Below are 26,509 nucleotides of genomic sequence, written 5' to 3'. Positions count from 1 at the left end.
TTCTAGCCAAATTCACAAAATGTATCCGGTTGAATGTTTTTTCGTCTCTCATGTTTTGTCTTTCACTTGCACAACTCAGCCCTGCTTCTTATTAAAAGCCAAAAGAAAAAAAAAAAAAAAAAAGAAGTTCCTTCTTAGAAAGCCTTTTCGGTGCTGCTATAATAAACCATTTTCCCCGGGCTTTATTGATCAGTCACTCTGAGCTAATGTAATTATCCTCATCAATAGGGGGACTGCAGGGAGAATCATTATGTGGTTGACATTGATAAATGATCAGCCCAATGCGGCCCTTTTCTCCCAGGGACCCCCGCCTTTGACCCGCTCACGCAGGCCTGCATAACGTAGTCATAGAAACACCTTATGGCGAGAGGAGCGAAAACTGCTGAAATGTTAAAAAAAAAAAAATAGAAAGGGAAAAAGGAGGACAACACATGTAACAGAGTGCATACATACACAGAAGCTAAAAACTGTCCCCCTTGAGCAAGCCATTTTTGGGGAGAAGCAGCTGCGCAGTGCAGGACACTCAGATCACCACCGAATCAGAGATTTAAAAGAGAGAGAGAGAAAACTAAGAAATTTATGTCGCTCTCTCTCGCTCAAAAAATGCACTTATGTGTCCAAAAATACACAGATAAACAGCCTTCTGTTCGCTCTCTCTGTGGAGGAAAAAGGCAATAATGTGAGCGTCATTATTAACATGTTGCAGCAGCTCATTGTGTGGACTTTTAATATTGTTGCGGCGACATTAGAAGACGAAGAAGAAGAAGAAGGAGCGCAAAGAGGTTGCATTGTGCAGCAGAGCAGAGGGAATATATTCCCTGTTTTATTCCTGCAGCAGCAGCCCGGACTGGCTTTGACAGGGAGGAGATGAAGGGGAGGAGTTGTTTAGCTCGGCTGGATCATCCATCATCCCTGTCACACCGAATCGGCAAAAGGAAAGCAGCAGAGGCAATCTACCTTCTGTCTCTTCGGGGAGGAGGTGGCGGGGATGGAGGGGAGGAAGAGAGGGAAGAGAAAAGAAAAGAAAGGGAAGAAACTATTAATATTAAAATCCTCTCCATCTATAGAAACACTCACGTTTTTTTTTGTTTTTTTTTTTACTGATAATCTCCGCACAAATCAGCGGCATTTCCTTTCCTTTCCGCTTAAACATCCAGAATAAAGAGAAACAGAAATGCTGAATAGGTTATAAATTATTGAAAGAAGAAGAAAAAAAAACATGTTTGTTAACTCAACTATTGCGTAAACCCTATAAATAAACATTTATTTATTTTTTTTATTTAACTGCGTGGCCGAGGCCCAATATGTTTGCATAGGAAATAAAATAAAAGATATAGGCCAGATTTGTAGGTGCAGCTGCAGAAATTTGCAGTTTTTGTTTGTTTGCTAGGTAGTATGTGGAACTGAAGCTCTGTAACCTATGGGAAGCATATAAAATAAATAACATTATAACATTTAGAGCGCATAGGGCCACACAATAAATTTGCAAATAAATATAAATCATCCTGTTAACCATGTCCTTTTCCGTCTTTTTTTTAAAATTGTTTTTTTTTTTTGTAATAAGATTTCTAGCGAAAGTGCACGTTTTTTTTAAGACTAGACATTTTAAGATTCGAAATTAAAATGTAGTAAGTGTTTTAAATTAAAATGTTTAATTAAAAACACATCAAGCCTAACCTAGAAAAGCATCTTAGTGAAAATGCATATATATATATATATATATATATATATATACACTGTATATATATATATATTTACATTATATTTAGATTTTTGAAGAAGAGCTAAATATAATTAAACAACATATGAATAAAATACTGAGTCACTATTATTATTATTATTATTATTATTATTATTATTATTATTATTGTTATTATTATTAGTACCAAAACTTCTTGTGCCAGTAGCATTGTGTGCTTCATTAAAAAAAACATAGCTGGTAGAAAATAAAATTACCGTAAAAGTTTTAAAAAATCCTCCTTTGTCTATTTGAAGCCTTGAACCACACATTGCAGAAACTTAAACTTTTTCGTAGAGGACAAAAAAAAAAGAAAGAAAGAAAGAAAAAAAACGTGGAAAAAAATCAGACAGAGAAATGCCGTCATTTGTGGTTTTAGGCTATGACTTGGATGGCCGCAGGCAAACACAGGCAGTGAGAAGGGGGGAGAAAGAGAGAAGAGATAGCCTATCACAGCCCTGGGTTGTACTTGCAGACGACAATGACAGATTCGGCCAACAGGCGGCGCTGCAAAACGGTAGAATCACACTGTGCGAGCCAGCCATGCTTCTGGCTGCATGGAGGCAATTATTCTCGAAGCAAAGTCTTACTGTGTTTTTTTTTTTTCTATACTAATAATTCTGAAGAAAATAAAATACTATTCGGCATCTGCAGCAGGGAGGAGCAGCCATAAAATAATTTAATTCTCATTTCCCCACTTTTTTTAATTTAGAAACTGTAAAACAAAAATGAATCTTCTGAAAACATTTCTCTATTTCTCTCTCTTTTCCTTCAAATTCACCATCACCTGGAAGTTACAGTCAATCACTTTTATTTACCTTCATGTCAGATTTTTTTTTTTTTTTTCCATCATTTGATTTCCAACTAAAATGGCTTGGTGGCAAGTTTGCTGTGCAATTTGCTCCCTTAATTTGCATTTGAAAGTTATTTATCATTTTGAAGGGAACATTTGTGTGCCTGAATAAATTGCCGTGGCAAGACGGGCCTCTGCCACAATTTGTTTTTGTCATTTTAAGAGGGGCCATTCAGCAGTGAAGGAATCTATTGCAAGAAGAGCGCAGGAACAAAGTGAGAAAGTGATGTATTTTTATAACCATGTGCAAAAATAAATTTAACATGCAACAATATACCCCGACAATAATTAACCAACCAAGCTGAGCTCTGTTAAAATGTAGGAGTGTGGGAGGGGGAGGGTCAATTACGACTTTGTATGCAACACAGTTAATAACACAAAAAATCTAACAAAAATCCAAAAAATGAAATATTTATTACAGCATTTGTGACTGAACACCTTTTAAACATTACGTCACAGTCCTCATACAAGTATTTAATGTATTTCTGACAAAGCTTAAGGGAGACGGCATCTTATCATCTAGTGAGGAACACGTGCTGAAAAAGGAAGGAATTCATGGACATACAATATCAATGCCACAGCAGATCTGAAACTAGCAAAAACATTCTTTTTCAATTGAGGTAAACACATAGAATATCTAACATGAAACAATTAATAGACTGAACTCTGTACGAAGTTTGTTACAATATTCTCTCCGCTTTTTTTTCCTCCCAAAAGCATTGAGTTCATAATTTAAGTGTAGTTGTTTTTTTTTTTTGTTTTTTTTTTGTTTTTTTTCTCTTTTTCCGCTTATGTTTTTTTGGTGCATCAACCATCAAATGCTTCTCCAGTGCCACAGAATCAACATCTGTGTCAGTTATTGTCCTTATGGCAAAATTGTGTCAATCCGGCACGTGAAGAAGCGCTGCAGAGTGTTGCTCTCAAGCTTCCTTCCAAAGGCTCTTAACCAATGAGAGTCCAGGGTACAAAAGAAAAAAAAAAAGTTGAAATAAAAAAAAAAATGTACAAAAACCAACACAATCCAGTGCTTGGGCAAGTCAAACAACGAACCTTTTTCTCCTTTAAAACCTACAGGGCAAACATTCATCCTTGAACCAAAAGAAAAGAAAAAAAAAAGACAGAGAGAGGGGCATGACAAATGTTCAAACTGAATCCTTTAGCAGCCTTTTCCCATCATGCCCTGTTTTTAGAGGGAGGGGGGAGGACCTGATTGCCCCTCTGTGGTTTGAAGCTTTGTTGAGATGTTCCATCTTCTTATTGTTTTTTTTTTTCCTCTTTTTTTTCCATGTTTAGTGTTGTGCTGCGAGAGAGTTTCTTCTCCAGGAAGGAGCACACACAGTGTGAGAGAGAGAAAAAGGTTAACCTTTAATTCTAAAACTAGCGCAACATAAAACATGTGATCAACAAAACGAAACAAAACAAAACAAAAAAAAAATGCACAAGTTTTAACTTATTTATCTATACTTTTTATACTACAGTAGTTATAACTCTTGGAGTCTTTCTGCTTCTTTCTCTTTTTTTGTTTTTATTCAACTTCTGTGGGGTGATATTATTCTCATTTTGAAAGAGCGTGTCACATGAAAATATGTGTGTCATGGCATGTGCCAAAAAGAGTGTGTCTGTGTGTGTTTTCCATCACGCGCATCTGTCCGTTCATCGCACGTTTTTTTTTTGTTTGTTTTTTTTTCCTTTTTTTATGTCAAAACATTTCGCGTTGATCTTTACCAAAAGCCCAAGACTTTACAAAGTGTTCTTGTCAGCTTGGTCCTCCATTTTTATTTTTTTATTTTTTTGGATGAAAGTAACAAAATTGACAATATTTTTTAAAAAAGAATCACAGCTCGTCTGGAATTCTGCTTCTTTAGTGTCAAATTCTGGTCAAAAGGGTTCACTTTTATTCTTAAAAATAGTCTCAAAATAGGATTTATAGTGGGCTGCTTTCTTCTTTTTCTCTCCTTTTTTACTTATTTTTGGAAGTGTTTCTTGTCGTAGCTTCTGTTTTCGTCCCTTTACTATTGGGCGTGGATGTCCAGGCCATATCCTCCAGTACTGGGGTCAATGGGTGAGAGCAAAGGGGGTCTCTGTGCAGACATGGTCATTCCTGGGTGCAACGAGGGTCCTCCGTGCATCAGCATGGTGTGGGGAGCGTGGGGATGATCGGTAAGGTACGCATGGCGAGGTGGAGGTCCGGGTCTGAGCTGCGACGGGTGAGAAGGCATCTGATGAGGGTTGGAGTAGGTGGGTGGGCCCATGCTCATGCCCATAGGACTGCTCTGAGGTACGTACTCCCCTGGCATGACTGGCAGACCTGAGGGAAACACAGAGGGAGAGAAATGTATTCATGGAGTCAATAAAACTGCAGCTTTGACACGCTCCTTCCCCATTAACAGGCCTTAATTCAATTTAACCTCAACTTTGCCAACAGAGAGCTTAGCAGACTTTATGACATTGCGTGTGTGACTACAGAGCTTTTAGCCTCCGCATGTAAAGAGAGACATTATTGCGCTGGGCTATTTTAGTCCATGGTGAGTGGTTTACAATGCCCAATAGCGTTGTGGTCTGGTCTCAGGTTGGAAAGCGATCCACAGACAGCGGCGGTCCTGGAGGATGTGAGGAAAGCCGAGCAGGGGTATTGATGTGGAGAAGTGCTAATACTTTTTACTAGTGGAACAGTCAATTCTCCGGCTGAATTTAGTAGCAATTTCCCCCGGGGACAAGTCTCTGCGAGTACATATTTACTCTGAAATCCCTTAAAGAAGACGCTAAATAATTCAGGGCTCAGAAAGTTGTATCAGCTAAACCGTGAACATCAGGCCTCATTTTGTCTGTTGAAACAGAGAATTTTTAGGCTAACAATTCCTTGGAGAAGAAAAGGCTTACCGCTTAAGCCTTTTTTCTAAATTCATATTTTTATTCTGATTGTTTGCCTGAGGTCAACACAAAAAAAGCCCATGGTTGTGGAGGTGGAATTAAAATGACACCGTTAGCACTATTCCTCTGATGTAAAATTGCAGTGGCAGCATCATGGTGTGGGGAAGCTGTCAATAGAAAAAGAGTTAAAGAAAAACCTGTTAGAGACTGTAAAAGACTCAAGATTTTTGGTGTTCTTTCAACAACAGCCTTCTTACTGACACTCCTCTATTAAAGGAAGTTTTTTGGATTGCAAGATCCAAAACACAGCTGCTCCACATGTAGGCTGCCTTGTTTTGGTCATTTTCAATCGCTCTTCATTTTTTGTCACGTAATCCTCTAATGTTATCGAACAAATCACTAAATGTGTTTAGAGAAAAGCTGTATTTATCCCGACACTAAATGATGAATTTTATTTAAGAGTATCCAAGTAAATGAGATTTAATACAAATGTTATGCCACAATTTTCATCATAAAAAAAAAAAAAAAATGGAAGAAAATCATGTGCTCCTCCGTCACTCCACAGCTGTGCGCCACTTTGAGTTGGCATACGTTCAAAAAGGCCAATAAACCACATGGAAGTGTGTGGGTGTAATACAAAAAGATTTAAGGGGTCTGAATACTTTTGCAACATGCTGTAGCGGAAGAACAGCAAGAGCAGGAAGCCGCAGCGAGACAAAGTAACAAAGATAAAAGGAAGCAGGCAGAGAATGAAAGGGAAAAGGAGGTGGATATGGTGATGTCCCCTAAGATGGTCTCCACTTCATATGTGTAGAGACCTCAGCATGCTGGCATCTCTCTCACTGTGACAGCACCCAGGACACAGAGCTGGCTCAGCAGTGCCGCTGTTTGGCTTTTCATCCGACTGTTTGTTGTAATCAGAAAGAAAAGAGGAAGATGTGCTGGAGGGGGGAAGGTTGCATCTCCTGGAGTCTGGGACTAGAGTGTGAGAGCGCTGATGGTCTGGAGGACCAGAACCTGCGGGGAGAGGCGGGCAAGCGGGAGGCCTCTGTGAAGCCAGGGGGCCTTTTGGGGTGGGACTGGGTCTGGGCTGGCCCTGCTTTGTAATGTGAACCCCAGGGGGAATGAAGCCGTAATAGGAGAGGAGAGGTCACTGTAAGGTCACCGGGCATGCTCGCTCTCTGCATTCCTCCACCTTAGTACACCACAATTAAGAAGTGACACTGGAAGGCCCCAGTGGAGGCAGGAAGAGGAGAGGGCCCCGACTGATAGCCGGTCTCATCGGTTGAAACCTGTGCCATCTACCGTTTTAAAATCTCACTACTTGGGTCGTAAAATAAATAAAATATTCAGGATGGGAGGGCATGATGGGGGCCCCCGGCCTCCATATAACCCAGATCAGCTCCTGTTAAAAGGCCCAGCAGATGTTTTTTGACACTGTAAACTGGTAATCTCTTCTCTTGTAAGCTGCTGTCATTCCATTAAGTAGATCCGAAAGCCCCCTCCACTCCCCCCATTTATTAACAAGAGTGGTAAAACCATCTGAAGACAATAACTGAGGAACAGACTGGGCCCCTGTCCTGCCATCTCTGCATGCCTGCCTCCTGAATAGGCTTTGCATTTCTGTTATGGCACAGTAGTCCTGCTCAATGGCTGGCCATAATTAAGTACCAAATATACCATATTGTGTGGCTGTGTAATCAAATCAAGAGAGGGTAATATTCCTCTGTATTAAGCTATTAATGTAATTGTTCATGAAGCATAAAATATGTTACGTAATTAAATCGTCTCAAAATTATATAGACGTATATTAAGAATTAGTCAACCTGAGCAAATGTTGTCTCTGTGTGACTGTTTTAGGGAACATTGCTTCCTGATTTTTTTTTTTTTTTTCAGGCGCCATTAGCGGAGACAGGAGGGGATGAGACCGAACGTCGTTCTAAAGACAGAAAGAAAGCCAGCACTGGAGGGGTGAAATGATCTCTGTCGGAAGAATTGCTGCTGTGACCCTTTGGAAAATCCAGTCTGCATTTACATATAAAGGATTCTTTTAATCAAGGTAAGTGTTATTATATTGTGCCCCATTGAGCAAGGGAGTTTGGGTGTTAAATAAAATCTGCTCTGCCGTGCTTCCTTTAGGATGTGATAAGTCTTGATTTTTCAAATGCCAGCACCGCAGCGGAATGGCATTTATGGTGGGGGAAAAAAAAGTATTAAATACGTTAAGGTTATCTGTAATGGGGATGGGTAAACTCAAGTTATCCCAAGGCAATTTAAAATCAAAACAAATAGAGACATTAATCAAGCTGTATGTGTTAAAATGGAAAGCCAAAAAAAATATGATTTGAACAAATGAAGGAAAAAAGAAGCAAAACTTTAACAAAAGCCAAGAAATCATCTGAAATTGTCAATATTCAGAAAACAATTATCCCTATTGATGCTAGTTAATACCAGATTCATTAATGCTACCCCAGAAGGGTCTCTTATTACTAAGATATCATATAAGAAGCATATCTTGATTGGTAAAAACAAAGAGTTCTCTCAAGACCTTTCAAGCTTTATTACTTCTAATTACATGCTTAACAGATATCTCTCTAAACTTTTTAATGTTCCAGCAGGATTTTAGCCAGAATCGATAAAAGGAAAGAACATTTTGAAATAAACCAGGCATGGCCAGGTTCTCTCTGTAAGATTTCCATCAGAGGACCATCAAGGCCTCAATACATGCTCACAGCATCTGACTCCACTGATGAAGAAAAAGTGTGTTTGAAGCTCAGGAGAAGTTTGTTGTAGAAAATTTGGACAAACTAGTGAAGTACTGGGAAGATACAGTCTGGTCAGATGATGTCGACATTGATCTCTTATGATGTCATTGTCAGTCCCAAGTTTGGAGGAATCGTAGTGTATATTATCTCAAAAATATGGTGCAAGATTGTCTTTTGGCAGATCGGCCTGATAGATAGGAATCTGAAGATGAAATAAAAGTGGATCTTTCAGCAAGACTATGATCCCAAACATGCAGCCAAGGAAACTCTCAAGTGGTTTTAGAGAAAGAACATGAAGCTCCTAAAATCACCCAGCAGTTTGTTTGACTTGAATCTGATTGAAAGAACTGTAGAACCAGAATGCGTAGAAGAGATCCCCAGAATCTCCAAGACTGGGCGGAAGAATGGGTCAGCATCACATCTGAATAACGCATGCAGCTAGTTTCTGCATACAGAAAACTTGCTGTCGCGAATTTCTCATGCCCAAAAAAGGCCTTTCTTTTCTGTATTTAGCACATTTTAGTAAGCATGTTCTACACTTTTCCTTGCACTATTCCGCTTTATAACACACCCTTTATAGACTGTTTTGTTTTGTTTCCTTTTATGTGTGGATTAATTGGGTTGTAACTGACATCTGGTTTGAATTAAATCTCTATAGACCCACTAGAAAAACATTTACTGAGAAAAACATTGGCATGTTCAATACTTATTTTCCCTACTGTAGCTGTGTCGGATGTGTGCAACCAGTCACACAGACAGCCTGTGTGTGTATATGTGTGCTAGAGATCTCCTTTATTTTGGATACAGAATGGATTCTTCTATGAATAACCATTTAAATTTATCTCAGTGTCTTCTGTCTTAGAGTCCCAGGTCAGGCTTGTCACTGCTGGCCCCTACAGTGCCCCCCTTAAATTGTCTCCCTCCAGTAAAAAATAATCAAAACACACAGCACCCCCCCCCCCCACATGCTCATTCCTACCAATACCCATCTCAAAGCAAATCCCCATTGAAGGATCGACCATGTCACCCACAGCCCGTATATCTAGCTCAGGGACTATAATGTACTGCCGTGTTCCCGTCTTTGCATATAAGATAATTTGGGCATCAATCCTTCCCCAGACAGATTTATGTCACTCGGAGGACAGTTTCACTTCTCCTTCTTTATCGCTTCACTGGAGCCTGCTTAATTTCCCCCTGTCAGCCCCTTCCCCAGGAGATGTTATTTTTTCCCTAAATGTCCAACATTTGCATTGGCTGTCCACGACGAGGAGAGCGATGGCGCTATTGTGATAAATAAATTTGTGGATGCCATGCAAGGTTGTTTTCCCCCCGCCTCCCTTTTCTTTATCCTGTTGTTGTCCCCTGTTGTCTGGCGTCTACAAGTCGGGGTCCTCGCCATCCCAGGACAACTCCCACTTTTTTCACAAGTATCCAATTCATCCTCTGCCCTCCCACTTTGACACTTAAAGCATGTTGCTAAAACATTTAGCCGAGAACTGTTGCTGGGGATTAAAACTTGCCGTAAAAAAGACAACGTGCTGCTCAGCTGGAAAGGAATTCTGAGGAAAATCTGACCCTGACTCGCCCCCTAGAGACAACAGTAAAACATGTAACAAAGAAATTCCCAGTACTTACTTCCCCCTTTTTCTTTGCGTTACAAGATGGAGGTTACATGTAGTGCCATTGCCCATCCATGCCCATATTCATCCCCATTCCACTCATAGGCCCTAGAGAGAGGAGATAAATGCCAGAAACAAAAGGATCAGCAGGAGTTTGAATCACAGAAAGACTGAAGAAGACCCATTGATAGACAGGATGAAGTTGGTTAGCTTAAGATGGAAATGATGAAGCACAGGTGGAAGAGTGCGAGAGCGTTGACAGTGCCTTGAAAAAGAATTCATTCTACATTTATTTTCACATTGCTACTACAAACCTAGATGTATTTTATGGGTATTTTAAATGATAGACCAACACAAAGTAGTGTATAATAAAAACTTGAAGGAACACTTCAAAAAAATCTTTTTAATTCCTTTACAAATAAATATCTAAAATGTGCTTTAAACAATTGTATTTGGGCATCCTTTGATGCAATTACAGCTTCAAGTCTCATAGGAAATGTCTTTAAATACTTTGTATATCTAAAGACTGAAATATCTGCTTGTCTTTGACAAATCCATCTTCAAATCAACACATTTTGCTGTTTCTACTGAAGAAAAACATTTTCTTCATAACAGTTTTACCACTTGAGTTATGGATCTTTATAACTCCTAAAACCAACTCCATCATGCTAATTGTTAATTAACACCGTATGATGCTACCACCACCATGTTTTACAATGGTATTGGTGTGTTTATGGTGATGTACAGTGTTAATTTCTATTTTAAAAGTTTGGAGAATCTGGAGGCAACGGTGTCAATGTGTTTTAGTTAGTGGAATCACAGCGACTACGAGACACACCGCACCTTTCAGATTTAATTTGTATAAAACGTCAAAAATCACATATCGCTTTCCTTCCACATCACATTTATGCACTATTCTGTGTTGATCACATAAAACCTGAATGAAATACCTAAAAATGTAACATATCGATGTAAAAAAGCATTTATTCTTTTGATGATGATACTTTTTAAAGGCACTGTGCATGTTGCTTTGCATCTTAGATTTAACTGTGGTTACTTCCAAGGATTTTTTTTTTAATGCAGGGAAGTTGACTTGTAAGAAGAATAAACATTGTCATTGTGGTTCATGTGGTTAGTTGTGAGGACTTTTCCTAGACTGGCTTGGCTATATCTCAGTGAGTCACATCAGTGAGCTTCAGCTTTTCAAAACAGCCAAGAGTGAAGCTAATGGACGGTAAAGCAAGGGTGTTGGAAAGATAGATAAAAAAAAATAGATATATGATGATGCATTTACCAGCTGGTCGGATCCCCATGTGTTGCTGACCATCCAGCACGAAGCTGCCCATTGGCTGGCCCTCTGGACTGTACGCTGCTCCTTGACTCACTGAAGGATCAAGAAGAAAACCTGATTGTAGTCAAAACGTGGACATGAAAAAGGGAGTGGGGGAGGGGGAGAAGAAAAGAGAACACACCAGACAATCAGCAGTTGTCTCAGCTCCAGCCCAAACATACTGTAAGACATTGTGCTCGTGTTTGTGGACTGCATTGACTGACGCGTGGCATGCAAACACGCATACAGTGGGTCCTTATGCATGCAAGCACACACACACTTGTGCGTACATGCTGTCGGTGTCATTGAAAACCATGCTCAAGGAAGATGCATTGTTCTCAAAGCAAGAGAAGAGGACGTGCAGTTTGACAGGATGAGAGGAGTTGTTGCTGTGAGGGACAAAATAAGCCATGTGCTTTTTATAGCATGTGCTTCTTTTTTAACAAACAAGAGATGCAATGCCACTGAACTTGTTTGACCTATAGGATGTGTCATTATCCACTGGTGTGAATGATTTATCTGATCCCACAGAGCTCAGCAGTAATCATCAGTTAGCTCAGTTGTGTCTGGTTTTGGTTATGATTGGCTGTATTCTCTAAGTCCCTTGGTGAAAGTATTCAGACCCCTTCAACTTTTTTCTATTTTGTCTCAGTCAACAGCAAACATCAATTTATTTTATTGGAAATTTTAAGTGATGGACCAACACAAAGCAGCACATCATTTTGAAGTTAAAGGAAAATAATATATTGTTTTCAAAACAATTCACTAATAAAAATCTAGATTTCATGTCACCTCCCAAGACAGTATTTTGTTTAGCCACCATTCATTGCTGTCAATTCAAGATGCAAGTTTTTAAAGGTTATCACTACCAGATTTGCTGGTTTACTGAGTGAATTTTTTCAACCAACTTCTCTTTCCAAAACAGCTCAAACTGAGTCAAATTGGCCTTTGACTGGGCCATTCTCACACAAGTAGCTCTTGCTGCTTGTTTTCTTTGTTAGGCTCAATCTTAAATGTTTGTTGAATTTTCAGGCATTGTATATAGTTTGTGGCATTAAGATTTAAAGAAATGTAACAATGCATCTGTATACATGTCACATGTGTTTGTATAGGCTTTTTTCAACTCAAGCTCTTCTTTCTCCTACTAAAATTTTACGCTTTCACAGTTAAGAGGATTTCTTAATACTTAAAGACATAATTCAGAAGAGGGATTGCAGAGGAAGTGGAACATAAAACTAGTGCAGAAGGTGAGAGTATGTAAACCTACTTAACCCCAGGCAAAATAAATAAAAAAAACAAACCTAAATCAAATCAAAACAGACTAAAAAAGGAGATAACTCATAAGCTGCTGTTAGCTTCTCCGGCACTCCTCTTGTGTCCAATTAGTAATTCACAGAGAATGCTAATATAACCCTCTCTCCACTAAGACTGGGAAATGTCCAATTAGAGTAGATCAGCAAATGGCTTGCAACATTTTAGAGCATCACATTGAAAAGAGGGGAAAAGAGATTGAACAGAGTGAATAGAAATGGTTTTTTTTTAAAGAGTTAATAGGTGAAGGGGTGTAATGTTGAAAAATCTGGGTTCATGTAGGGGAAACAAGGGTTAAGAACACTTTCGTGCAGGTTGGCTGGATCCTTCTGCTTTTTTTTTTCTTTACCTGCTCGATTTGACTGGTCGATCATGGGTTGTACTATTCTTCTTCTGGCGTTAATAAACCTGACAGAAAGAGAGAAGGGGGGGGGGGGGGGGGGGGGGGGGGGGGGGGGCAAAGAGAAGAAATAAACATTAAATCAACCCCTCTTTCACACTCAGCAAGATTCATCACAGACCTCCACAAAGACAAACAGTTTTGCATGACTTAATGGCAACATTAGCCACAAAGTCCTTGAGAGAGAGGCGCACACAACAAAACAGAAACAAACAAAAGGGCAATTGTGTGCTGACTTGGGAACCCAGTGAGGGATACTTTTAATGTTCCATATGATCTATTCCCCACTCTTTTAATAAAGCTTTTGATTACGTTTGGTTGCTATGGGCATTGGGGAGACATTCCTCAAGTATTAAGTGCAGCTTGGGCACAGAGGCTTGGGCACATCCCTTTCTCCCTCTTCCTCTCTCAATCACACCTTCAGCCAGCTCTATGCAGCAAATACCAACTTTACCCACGCAGAGCATACAGAATTGTATATGCTGGTCTCTCCAAATGCTATTTTGCGGTGCGTCGGCTTCTTTGTGAGCAAATTGCAGGACACAAATGGTTCCTTTCATTGCATCCCACCGTTTTACCCCCACTGCAACAGTTCCCCTTGGTGGGACCCCCTCTCTGACTGCATTGTAGGGGGTTCTGCTCCCCTTCCAGCTGTCTAGAAATGAGGACCAGGCATGGGCCACTTTGTGCTTTCACGAGGTATTGTTATGTCAGTGAGCCCATCAATTAGGCTGTCTGAAGTTTTATCACCACCACAGCAGCGAATAAGTGCAGCTCCACAAAGCCTTCCCGGCCGGCCTTGCTCCTGTGGCTTTACCAGCGTGGAGCCAGAGGTCATCGGGAGGTAAGTGCCAGCCAGGGGCAACCTTTTTAACTTCGAATGACGTGCCTTGGGCTCTGTCAAGAGCAGGGTGCATGGTCACAAAAACCAAGCCAGCTCTCGATATTCCGTGAAACGTTGACCCCTTTCCAATGCCGTTTTTTCTTTTCACGTATGCTTTCAAAAAACCTAAAACAAAAAAGAAAAAAAGTTGGCCGTAGTCTCGCAGGTAACACCATGTGTTTGACATTAAACAACAGTTTCAGATCATGTTGGAGCTGTCCAGCATGCTGGTTCAAAAAAACACGCAGGAGAGAGGGAGCGAGAGGGGGGCTGGGGGATTCACGTCCGTCCTCTAACATACAGGCCCACGGCACCATCAATATGGCTAAAGAACTGGTCATTAGAAGGAAGGGAGAGCTGGAACCAATTTGGGCTCCTAATCCCCCATGAAGCCCTGATACCTGCCCTTACCTTCTCCAATGAACTTAAACGGCTGTAATCTGCCCGGCTCAAAGTGACATGGTTAAATGTACAAAATGCACGGCTGGGAAAAGAGAGACGCGGCACTCATTTGCCAGGGGGCATCCAGAGTGCAGGTACACAGGGGTCCTGTGGGCCCCCGAGAGAAAAAAGATGAAACACATCCATATGAGGATAAGGAAAAAAAAAAAAGAAAAACATGAAGGAGGTGAATCGTAGTTAGACTGGGAATCATTTGATTCCTTTGCATTATTGGGGACTTAAATTAGGCCAGAGGAGGTTTTTCAGCAGAACAACAGATAAATCATAAGTAAGCTGTGCTGTCAGAAACAACTGAAGAAATTAAAACCAGACAGTGTTCATATAGTAGGAGGCATCTTTCTTAATTTAAAGTCTTCTCTAGTAACTTATGTTTGCAAGCTAGAAGTTATTTTCTGTTACCAGAAAATATACTTACAGAAGCAGGAAGGAAACTATTGGAAGTAGATGATTACAAAAATTTTGGTCTGCAAAAAAATTCCCAACTTACTTTTTTAACAAAGGTTGGGAAGAGAATTAAGTTTGATGAGTTTCAGATACATAAGAAACTATTTAAATGCTATAGCTTTACAGATATACATAAATATCATGTCCCAAAAATAAAACTGTATGAACAGTTGAACATTACCATTAAAAACTACAATGCAAAAAAAATATTAGATAAATGAGCTTTAGAAAATTAAATTAAAGTCAGACGCATATTGTAAAGGAGCATTTTTAGTCATCTGCACTAAACATCTGCACATCCTAAGAAACTCGGATATTTTATCAATATATAATATGTTGCATTAAAATGATCATGAGAGCTGGAACTAGAGAAGACTGTAAGATCACACACACAAACTTAGGGAGAGCAGCTCATTCTTAACCATCATTAGTATAAATTAATAACTGTTACATATTAGCCATGTTTTTTTTTGTTAATTTTTTCTTCTGTCACTCTTTTAGTCATTAGACTTTTTCCCAAAACAAATCATGTGACTTAATGTTTTAACCTTGTTTTGCACCATCAGCCAGACAGAAACTACAAATGGTGATAAGCCTAAATAGTGAACTCTGGCACATTTACACGGCCTGTTAAAGAATTTGCATTGTCCCTTTACACAAAGTAAAACTAAGAAGAAAAACTAGCTTCGAAAAGCAAGCAATAATTCTTAACCTCACCGTCCCTGCTTTAAGCGCTGAGCAGAGTGCGTGCCAAAATATATGCCCTGCCTTCTCCCTTTCTACGTTCACCAAGGGGCTGAAAATCACAACCATGTGCATTCATACCCACTCTGGGTCATAACCATAAACACGTAATATTAGGAACGTTCTACCCAGGTGCTGAATTTGACCATATGATTTCCAGTGACTGCAGAGGACTTTCTCCAGAGAGAGCGGAGCAGTAGGATCAAAGTGCCCTTTTCAATTTTCCGCATATATTCTGAAGGAAAAAAAAAAGTGTTGTTTGTGTTGTGTTTATCCAACTTCTTAGAGGACATGTTGTACCTAAAGTACACAGGAAATAAGGTTTCAATGTTTGCTCTCATTGAAATGGCCATTTTTAATATGAAAACACTTCACCGCTGTGAAGACACACAGATATCCAAGTACTTCCCACAAAGTCAGCTTCTCATATGGGTCTCATTTTTGTCAGTATTCCCAGCTCTAACTAATACCATATCACTCCACGAAGACTTAGATTTAGGGTTGCCACAGTAACCAGCACGCAAAAAGGTACACTGAAGGCAGTGATGGGACGGGGGGGTGGGGGGGGGGGTGACCGTGGCTCCCCTCTCGTGGCCTTAAAGCACCTTTTATCAGTCTGAGTAAAGCCAATTGAGATTATCAGACTCTGGCTTGATAACAATGTTTTCCCTCAACCCGTGAGCAGCTAATGGAGTGTGCTTAGAACAACACAGAATCCTCTAGAGATGATGGCAAGTCAGCTTGGATGGACACTCAGATGGATGAGCCCGGAGCCCCGAGAGACTCACAGAGGTTGACCACAGGGAGCGAGAATTCCTAAACCGCTCGCTAAAACATACGTACGCGCTGGAAATCGACACATAGCCACCATGGATACGACCGCAGCCACCGCCGGCGTGTCCGAAGGCTAACCAGAACACAGGAGACTCTCAGGGGGGAAACACTGGCTTCAAACCTCCAGCCTAAAGCTCGTGTTTTATTATCTACATCTGGTGGTCCGGCTTATTACGGCCTGCCTCTGCTCAGTGTTAGTGCGCAGGAGCGGCAACGCACACATGCACACAGAGGGTACACAGAGCACCTCTCAGCATGGGAACTCCATGCTGTCTTCAAACAAATAATTAAAGCCAGGGTTAGGGGTCATAAGGAGGTCATTCATCGGGATACAGCTCAGAATGTGTATAACACCGCAGGAGGGGCCAGCAGCAGCTCCACTGCTGTTTAATGTAAGGAGCTAATGTCGTCCAGCCAATAAGCCTTGAACACATTTTCATGTTGCACATCAAAAAAAAAACCTGGAGAAGCGCGCACGTGAACCCGAGCTGCTGTGTGTATTGCACATGTCAGCACATTCTTCGCAGCATATTGCCAACTGGCTCACAGTAGCTCTTCTAGCTGACGTGCCCCCTAAACGGTGCAAGACATGCGTGCGCACCCACACACACACACACACACGCATCTCCACTTGACGACGGAGGACCCAGTTCCTCCATTATATGAAGTGGTAGGCTTGCTTTGGGCCCTGACTGTTGTGTCTTTGTGAGTCACAGAGGAAAATAACAGACAGATATGAATGATGGAGCCAGGGCAGCAGGAGTCCACTTGGCACAGGGTCTCCACAAGGCTGGATCAACACTGCATGCTTGGTTAATAATATCTGTTCTCACACGAGGAGGTGGAGGGCTTCACAGAAAGCTTTTTATCTGCTAACTACCTTGTCCAGTGTTGTATGTTAGTGCATATTTTGACATGGGAAAATTAAAGACTTCCCAGTTTTACAATGTCTTGCAAAAAGTATTCGTACCCTTTGACCTTTCTCACATTTCATCGTATTATAACTACAAACTTCTGCTTTTGAGGGCTTTATTCGGACAGGCCAACACAAAGTTGCAGACGGTCATTAAGTAGAAGGGAAACGATCTATAGTTTTCAAATATTTTAGTTTTTTTCAAAAAAGAAAGATCTGAAAAGTGTGTAATGCATTTGTGCTTGTGCCTTTGAGTCAATACTTTGTGGCTTGTCTAACAGGTTTGCTCATATAGAAACTAAAACTTTTAACATATAGTTCTTTTACTTCAAAACAGCCGAAGTTCAATCAGACAAGACGGAGAACATCGGCAAACATTTATTTTCAAGTCACACAAGAGAATCTTGATTCTATATGATTAATAGCGATGTACGTTGCTAGTTCTCTGCTTGCTACTTGGCGACTTCTGCTGGTTGCACTGGATTTTACTAAGGGAAATGAGAGTAAACCAAACTGAAAATAAAGGCACATTTTTCAATTCATTAATCGTTTTCTTCACGTTTCACATTATGTCCAGCTGTTGTCATACCTGGACATAATGTGTAAAAGCTAGAGATTTGAATACTTTTTTTGCATGGTACTGATTTAGATTTTTATTCTATGCAGAAAGAAACTCCACAAGATGACAGAGGCTGACACATTCTGTGGAAGGTTACTGGAAGTTTAAAGATGTAATCAGTGCAAACCTGTCTGTCTGACTCGGGGCTTGCCCTTTTCTTTCTTATTTCCTCATCTCAGTCAGTCAGAGAGGCCTTGTTTCTGCTTAACTGACTTGCAGCCACACCTGGTAACTCTGTCGTCTTGTCAGCATTCCTGCGCTGTAAAATTGTCATGCCAAACCACCTTAGCCTGGAGCACAGCCAAGAGATCGAGAGCGCGAGGGAGGGAGACGAAACCCCGCCAATCAAGAGCGGGGTTTCACTCGTTTGACGAGTTTGTGATGAAAGAAGGAAAGCGAGCCACAGCTAACGCTGGATGAGGCAGAGAAACACTGAACGCGCCTACGCGGAACTTCCAAAAGATTGTGGCTTGGAAATTTCAACACAAGGATGTTGACAGTTTATTGCCTGTATGGTTGACCAGAACATGCCCATTTTTCTAAACTCAAAAACCAAGGAAGAGAGTAGAAGTTTCCATTCGTCAGTCAGTCTCCAAGGCCCCTTTCTGTCTCCCTTGTAGGAAGATTACATGCAACACAATCTGTACAAGAATGTGCTGAGCTCAATCCATGATCACTGCTTGCAAACACGACTGTCCTCTGGTTCCTATTAAGGCTCATTGCTTCCATACTTCCGCTTCAGCCCAAAACAAAGATCCCAAACTGCCTGCAACTGAGTTACAGCTCACTGGAAACAGAAGAGGGAAGGATTCAGTTTGATCTCCTCTTTTATTGAAACGGCCAATCACTCTGTGTCCTTTGACCAGGAAGTGCATGCAAATTAACCCCATGAAGAGGGTGTGTTAGGTGTAAGCAAACACTAATTACGGTCTGGTCAGATACTGGGGCTACTGCATCTTCGACGCTGATCTATTGTAGTGTCAACACCAGTGATATAATCAGCTCTTAAGGTCCAGCAAAATCTCCATAATAATTTACATATACAGTAAGATTTCCACCACGCTGAAATGGCAGGACCACCAAATTTATCATAAACAATCAAGATTGCAGGCTTCATGTCTCCAATTAGGAACAGATCCATGGTTCTCAAGCTGAGGTATATGTACCCCTAGAGGCTCTTGGCCTGCCTTTAGCAAGAGTCAGAAGTTATGTTGTCATCAATGGAATCCATTGTTTGAGGTGGAAAAGAGGAGTGAATTAACTGGGATGTTGAGCAACAGTAGAGGGAAATGTCAAGGTTTCATTCACATTTATCTTTGTTTCACTTTATCTCAAAGAGGAAGACTATGGAGAAGAGTTCTAGAATAACCAGTATGAAGTAAAGTACTCTTTCACGCTGAGTGTGTATGTGAAAGATTTAATGAGCTGATGACAGTGTGCCATTATTATAGCACACTGTAATTCAACCTTAAGTTACTTGCATGCCTGAAAAAACAAACAAACAAAAAAACATTTAATCAAAAACACAAAACTTTACTTTGATTTTTCTTGATTTTTTTGTTTACCTGCTCAAAAATAACTTAATGGTGCAATGGTAGAAAACAAAAGAAAAAACAAAACAATTTTCTCACTTTTTTGGGGTATAGCAAAATCTTTAGTTTGCTCTCAGCAACAAGTACAGGATGTGAGTCATTATTGCTTTCACAACTTTACGAACGGGCGCAAAAAAGTCTGCTTTCGAGTAAATGTTACAGGTTGTTTGTGCTCTGATTTACTTTGAAATTTTGATGGAAGCAACATAAAATGTGGTTAATAAAATATTAATGCCTTAACATTTTTCACTTTAAGGAGGCTTAAATTTGTCAGTTAAAATCTACATCAACCGCCTGGACGGATGGGCCAAAATATGTAAAAACTTTGAATAGCGGAGCCACAAAATCTTTCTGGGGGCCATAAATGGTCTGTGGGCCACACTTTAAACACAATTTAATGAGATGAACAGTGCAGACAAACGTTTTTTGTTTTTTTTTTATGTTCGACACATTTCATAAGCATGGTAGTCATTGCTGTATTTTTAGATTGGAGGGAAAAAAAGAGACACCTCTGTTGTCCCCCCCTTTTGAATTCTAACTTAAATGGATCTTTGTGGACTGAAGAGATCCAGATCCAATTGTATGACTGCATTAAAATCTTTGAGAATGGTGGCATTTAAAAAAAAAAAAAAAGTCTGACTTTTCCGAGGTGGTACTGGTCATAAAAAGTTTGAGAAGTGCTGGAACAGAAAAAGGAAGCTTCTTCAAACTCATCGTATCCTCAATTTTTTTTTCTTCATGACTTTCCGCTTTAAGCTAAAGCAGGAGTCGTTGTTGGATGTATGTCGGGTGAACATTACCTCACCCCCATGTTTGATTTAGTGCAGATGTGAAGCAGAATGAGGCAGGAGCAGGTTTTTTTTTTTTTTTTTTTTTTGGAAACGTCAGAGAGGGCCTAAATTTGGGACAACCACTGTGTTTACATAGTTTTACCTCCGTCTATCTTTCCTTCTCCCATCCACAGCGCCCCCACGCAACCCCACACACAATCTTTTGTCTCCGTCTGAAAGGGGGACTGTTTCACCTCTGTTCCATGGACTTTCACTGACCTGTTTTTCTTTTCCTTTTTATTACTCCATTCATCGCCCATTTGCGGCATCCCTCCTCCCCCAACACCACCCTCTGCCCTATATGACTAACATTTGCATTGCTCCGTCAGTCGAGCTGCACAAGTCATTTCTCTCAGAAACCCGGGGAGTACGAGTCATTAAGACTCCAGTGGAAAATCAGACAAAGAATTATATATTTGTGTTGGAAACTGACAGGATTTAACGAGGAGCTAATTAAAATAAATCAATAGCACTGCGGCACGCTTGTGCTCCTTTTCCCTTTTCCAGCTCTGATCCTCTGCATCGCAGAGCTGGAGCGCTGCAGTGTGAACTGCGGTGCTTGGCTACTGATGGTTTAAGTCTAAAACGAGGCTAGAACCGACGAATGAGTTAAAGAGAAATCCCTAAACTGTCTCTGTCTTTTAAAGCAGAAAGAAAGACAACAAAACGAGATAAACATAGACATCCCTGCTGCTGTTTGCCCTCCCCATCTAGCACCGTCTCCCCTCTTCCCCTTGTCCAGAGAGGGCATGTCAGCTCTGGGCCCTGTAGTCCAGCGGCCTGACCCCTACAGGGCGGGCTGTGCGGCCCCAGCTGCTGACTGTCCGTCAAACACCTCCAGAGAAGTGTCGGACCAGGAAGACCACGCTTGTTGCCCCTTTGATCCGGCAAGCAGCAGCTGCTGCTCCACACAGCAGCACTTTGTTCCTCTGTCTCCTCACCACATTCTGTCCTACGGCACAAAAACTCTCAATCTAGTACAGAAGTGGAGGGTGAGAAAGCAGAGGAGGAAAAAAAATGTGGGGGTTATGATGGAGAGGGGGTTTAGAAAAAAGAAAGAGAGAAAAAACAATCTTTTTTTTCCTCACCACAGCACCAACAAGCTCTGACAATGTCAGCGGGGGTTTTTCTTGGCCTCGACACAGCTCTTAGGCATCTCCTGCTTGACGCTTTACCCTCCTTTTTCCTTTAAGAGATATGATAGTTATTGTTTAAATCAGCCAAGGTGAATAGAATGGACTGGGGCCAAGTCTGCCCCAGGCGTCAACACACCTGTATGAAAGAGGCCTTATTGTAGCAACCTAGCGTGGCTAACCTGCCCTAGCTCTACCAGTTTTTCTGATGTAAGAAAGAAGTACAGCCTCACATCTTTTTTTCTCTTTCTACCAGTCTGACCTTTGGTTTTTTTCTCATATTAACCTTCTATTCTTCAGAGGTTGGTACCTCTGCCAGAGAGTATTTCTGCACGTTAATACTGTAGCTCCCAAAAGTATTCACACCCTTTCAACTTTTATTTCTAAAAATTATTATTACAACCACAAACCCCAGTATATTTATTTTGTTAATGTGGTGTTTATTTGAAACTGAAAGTCTCAGTAGCTCCTCCTATCTTGTCATCAACCTCTGTATAAATGGTCTCTCATTCCTTTACCAAAAAAAAATCAACAGATCAGTGTTGCTTTTTATCATTGCATATAGGCCAAAACAAATAACCTTGATGTCATCTGACCACAGCACCTCATATTTGGTGTGTCATCCTCATGCGACATGCCAAACAGCAAGTGGGACTCCTTATAGCGTTCTATAAACAATGACTTCTTTCTTGCCTCACTTCCTATTGTGGGTCTCTGCAGCTCCTCCAGAGAAACTGTGCATTTATTGGCTGCTTCTATGATTCCTGCCCTCTTGAAGATCAGGTGGAAAGCCATGTTTTAGTACATTTTCAATTGTACGCTTTCCTATTTTTGAACTGTCCGCTATGTTCCCTGGTCCTCATGATGCTTTTTGTTCACTAATGTTTACTGAGGCCTTCACAGAAGAGCTGTGCTCATTCTGAGATTAAACTACACAGATGTGGGATTTGATTACATTCATATTTATCTAAGGGGTATCAAAGTCAAAGGGGTGAACGTGAACGCCCCCCAAACTTTTTAGACTGTGGTTATAGCATGATAAAATGGAAAAAGGACAAATGGGTGTGGAGTGTTGACAAGTCACTGTAGATAAGGAAGTTACAAGAAAAGTTGACCTACACCTTACTTAATGGGAGAGTACTTCCATATGAACACCCACTCTGTTAAAGCAGCACCCCAATAATGTGTATATGTGTGCAAGCAATATTTTCTGCCTGCCTTAAATCTATGGTACAAACAGTTTGGTAGTTTTTTTGTTGTTGTTTTCTGAGTGTGGCTAAGTCAATATTAGCCCCCTGTAATAGGCTGCAGCACATGGAGTATGACAGAGGCTGTCAGCGCTGGGAGGTAAGGTTCACTCCTCAGGAGCCAGTTTCTCACCTCATGAGTGGATGAGGGCATCCTGCCTTCATGCAGCTCCAGAAAAGGCTTACTCACAAACTGTCTCTCTCTCACACGCACACACACTGGAGTAGAGAGACTATCATTACACCAGCCTATCCATCAGCGTTCTTCAGATAAGTGGGTGTTTTTACAAGAACACCTCACTTTCTCAGTTGGGAAGTGTGCCACCCCACTTGCCCACATTTTCCACCCTTCCCTCCCCGTCCCCCACACAATGCCACCTCTGTGCGCCTGTGTGAGGAGGGCAGTTATAATCTCCATTTTCAGACACTTTCCCCCCGCTATCATACAAATACTTGGCTTTTTTAAGCCTCTCCGTCTCTCTTGCATTATCTTTCCATCTCTTATTTCATTCACCCCTTTCTTTGTCTCCTGCTCTGTCATCTTATGCTCCCTTTTATTCTCAACCTCTTTTTCCTCCCTGTGCCTGGTAATCGAGTGAGAGATTCAGTGACTCCGTGACTCCCCCTTATTGTCAGATATCAAACAGGGTGGCTTTGTGGATTACCAGGGGAGGCTGATAATGACATGATAGAGGCGTGATATTTCAAACAAAATTGAGTGTCAATTGCCTGCATCGTCTAGGCAACACAAGTGTCTGCATTTCAGCAGCCAGGCAGGAAATAAGGCCAATCTATTTCTTTTGGTACACATCAAACATCTCTATCTTTCCCTCTTTTTCTCCATTACGACTACAATGGATTCAGTTTAAAGAGAAGAAAAGTCCCGCCAACAGCAACACTTATCCTTTTGCAGAATTAAATGCGCTGTTTGGATTTGCAACTGTTTGTTTTCCTTAATTTAAAAGTAAATTAGCTAGTAGTAGAGAGCTGAACCGGATGCTCCTTATTTTGTTTTTTTTGTTTGAATGCAGAATCTCTTCTTCTTCAGTGCATACACACACATGCACATGTTTCCAAAAAGAATCTCCACCGTTTTACTTTCCTCCCAGGGCGCAAGGGGTTTCTATCATGCACATTTCAAAGATGTCTGAGTTTCTGAATTCACCTATTTGTGACCACGAGAGTCATCAGTTAAATGCAGGCAGCTTGCCTCTGACTTCCCATACTGAATAATTAATCGGCGTTTCGGTTGCACATAACTGCTTTGACATACATACGCCTCAGCACACACACACCCCCACGCGCACACACACCGAAGGGATGGGACGATCAGAAGCAGAGTTTAGGGCTAAAAAGCCAAGCAGCAGGCTAGTGATATAAATAGCTGTTGTTTGTGGAGGGGACTGCTGGCAGAAGCGGCGATGACACTGTGGAGCAGACCACAGGGACTGTGATGTGCCTGGTGGCCTGAAGCGAGCCCTCTGCCTCTCAGATCAGCTCCACCACAGGCTGTGTGCAGCTTTGACCGGCCCGCTTCACATGTGACAGCCTTAAACAAATACAACAAAGGCTCAGTCAGTTCAGCCTTCACTGCGGTGTATGGCCCTTGAATTTGAGTCTCTGAACTGTCATGTGCGATTCTCCAGTAACAACCTCAAAATACAGAAGACTTTAGGCTGAAACAAGCAGTGAAGGAAATAAGAAATAGAAATCAGCATTTCACATTGTTTTTGACAACTTTTTTTCTTAAATCTCTTTTTATTCCACCCATGAGTATACTGAGGGGAGCCTTGTAGTCTCTCTTTTGGGAGCAGGAGCTAAAAGCTGAGAACCTCTGAGCGCACAAGAGCACAAAAGGCATTCCCAGCACCAAATACACTGAAACATCATCACTTATGATGGGGAAATAAATATTCATCCAGACTGGGAGGAGATACAGAATTAGGTAATTTAAATTCCTTATTCTGTGACTCTCTACATTTTGTAACCCATGTTCTAGTTTTGGCTAATGCTTGCAGCCACTGCCTGTAACTCACCACAAATATGAACTAAAAACATGCATGTGTTCCAGCTTCAGAGACTAGAGAGATGTGCAGAAATCTCTCTAGTTTCTGCACATTTTGCAAAATTTTAACGGCAAGTACAACTAAAAGTCTTTTTGGAAATCTCTATACCAGATTTGTTTATTGAGGGATAGAAATCTTTTGCTTACTTCTAGCAGAACTGCTTCAGTCAGATTGAGTAGATAGCCTCTGTGAACATCAAAAATGAAAACTTCTCTTCTCAATCAGTCTCAAGCCTCTAACAGGGTTGTCTTCCAGGGTTAATCTGGGTTTAATTTTGTTGATCTTCACATTGACTCTTACCAGCTCCCCAGTCCACGCTAAAGAAAAGATATCCCACAGCATGATGCGACCACCACCATTTTACTCGTGTGCATGGTGTATTCAGGGTGGTAGGTCAGGTATAACCCGATAAGCTGCATTTTTCTTTCTATTGTTATTTGTATCCTCCTCAGCTTTTTAATGTTGTTCTATAAGGCCTAAGCTTTTGCCATTAGCAGACAATAGTCATTCCCAGAATAACTGATTCCTCATCTATAACAGGCCTGAACTGAGATAGAGCAGCTTGAACCGACAAAGAACTATATTGATTTATAGAGTCTTCCATGATAGTCTTATTGGCCTACACTTCAAAGCCACAGAGGGCACTGGAGCCATGAATCACAGCTTTAGAAAACATTCTCACACACGCACACACCCCCCAACACATTATACACACACACACCAGGTAATAATGATACACCATAGTGTTGTTAAGAATGTGATTACAACTCTCTTCCATTTTATATCCCAAAACACTCACTTTTACTGAAAGGAGTAGGAGCAAGGTCGCTGGAGGTTCTTTGAATGTGACAGCTCGTAAACAAAGCAAAGATAAAACATGGTGCTGCTGAATCAACTAGAGTAAAAAGGGAAGGTGACGTGCTCTAGGAGGAGGTGAAGAAAAACAGAAGAGTGAAAAAATGAGCATGCCTGGACAGAGAGAAAATACCTCATCAAGGTTCACAGAGTTTAAGAAGCTCAGCCAGAAGAAGGAGCTCCTGTCCTTTTCTGTTCCAACACACATAAACATACACACAGAACCCTGAGGCTGTTCTGTTATACCTGGTCAACTTTATCCTTCTTAGTGTCTCCGACCCCGCCCTCCTCCCAAACACATACACAGCATCCTGGCATCACATCGCTGCAGAGGCGCAGTAGCCTGTGGATAACACGCAGATCCTCCGGCTAGCTCTCCCGGCAGATAAAACTAATTATTCCAAATCTACTCTGTCAGGTTGTCTGATCTTCTGGGGCCTCTGTTTAATTCTCTCTCACTCTCCGTCGCAGGTCCTCCCTCGGTCGTAAAACACAAAATGACCAGGAGCCCATTCAGACTCACCTCGAGAGTAAAACGGAGTGACGAGCTATAAAGGGACATTCACAGCAGCTAAAATGCATGGCTTTCTTTGTAAAAGCAGACCCTTACTAATAAGTGCCCTGATCATTGCCTAAAATTAGAGATGATGATCTTTTTTCTGATCTCTAAAAGCAACATAAATGAGATCTAACAGATTGCATTCTTCGTGTAGAAGCTGTCACTGTGGGGAAAGGACTCAAAGCTAGCTGTTTTAAGTATCAGTGAAATGTTTAAAAATTTGGTCAGAGGTACAAAAAGAGTTGGAAGAAAACCTGTTGGATATAGCCTACTCTTCAGCCATTGTCATTTGATTCCTTTGCCATTTCTTAGCTCTGCAGTGTGATCATTTCATATATGATTTTATTAGGTTCAAAAAGAAAAGTCATTTGGGAATCTCCATCACTCACACAGTGTGACATCACCTCTGCTCCTTATCAAAATAATGGCAGTAGATCCACC

General features: G+C 41.1%; 1 protein-coding gene across 8 annotated transcripts in view; it reads right to left on the bottom strand.

Annotated features, from left to right (window-relative positions):
* Positions 1 to 2,986: 2,986 nt before the first annotated feature.
* meis2a (Meis homeobox 2a) overlaps positions 2,987 to 26,509 on the bottom strand; it is a 93,125-nt gene continuing 69,602 nt past the window's right edge. For 3 of the 8 annotated variants that reach the window (XM_032546696.1, XM_032546697.1, XM_032546698.1), the window contains exons 10-12: positions 12,837 to 12,895; positions 11,141 to 11,251; positions 2,987 to 4,899 (exon numbers count right to left, since the gene is read on the bottom strand). In XM_032546696.1, the coding sequence (XP_032402587.1) occupies positions 4,604 to 4,899; positions 11,141 to 11,251; positions 12,837 to 12,895 (466 nt within the window). In that variant the 3' untranslated portion in view covers positions 2,987 to 4,603. Of the gene's footprint in view, positions 4,900 to 9,862; positions 9,955 to 11,140; positions 11,252 to 12,836; positions 12,896 to 26,509 lie in introns of all 8 variants that reach the window. The other 5 variants (XM_032546700.1, XM_032546701.1, XM_032546703.1 and 2 more) reach the window with 3 other exon arrangements.

The sequence above is a fragment of the Xiphophorus hellerii genome, chromosome 19 (genome assembly GCF_003331165.1).
Source record: "Xiphophorus hellerii strain 12219 chromosome 19, Xiphophorus_hellerii-4.1, whole genome shotgun sequence".
Classification (NCBI taxonomy): Eukaryota; Metazoa; Chordata; class Actinopteri; order Cyprinodontiformes; family Poeciliidae; genus Xiphophorus; species Xiphophorus hellerii.
Note: the sequence above shows the minus strand (reverse complement) of the source record. Positions and strands in the feature narration are given on the sequence as shown.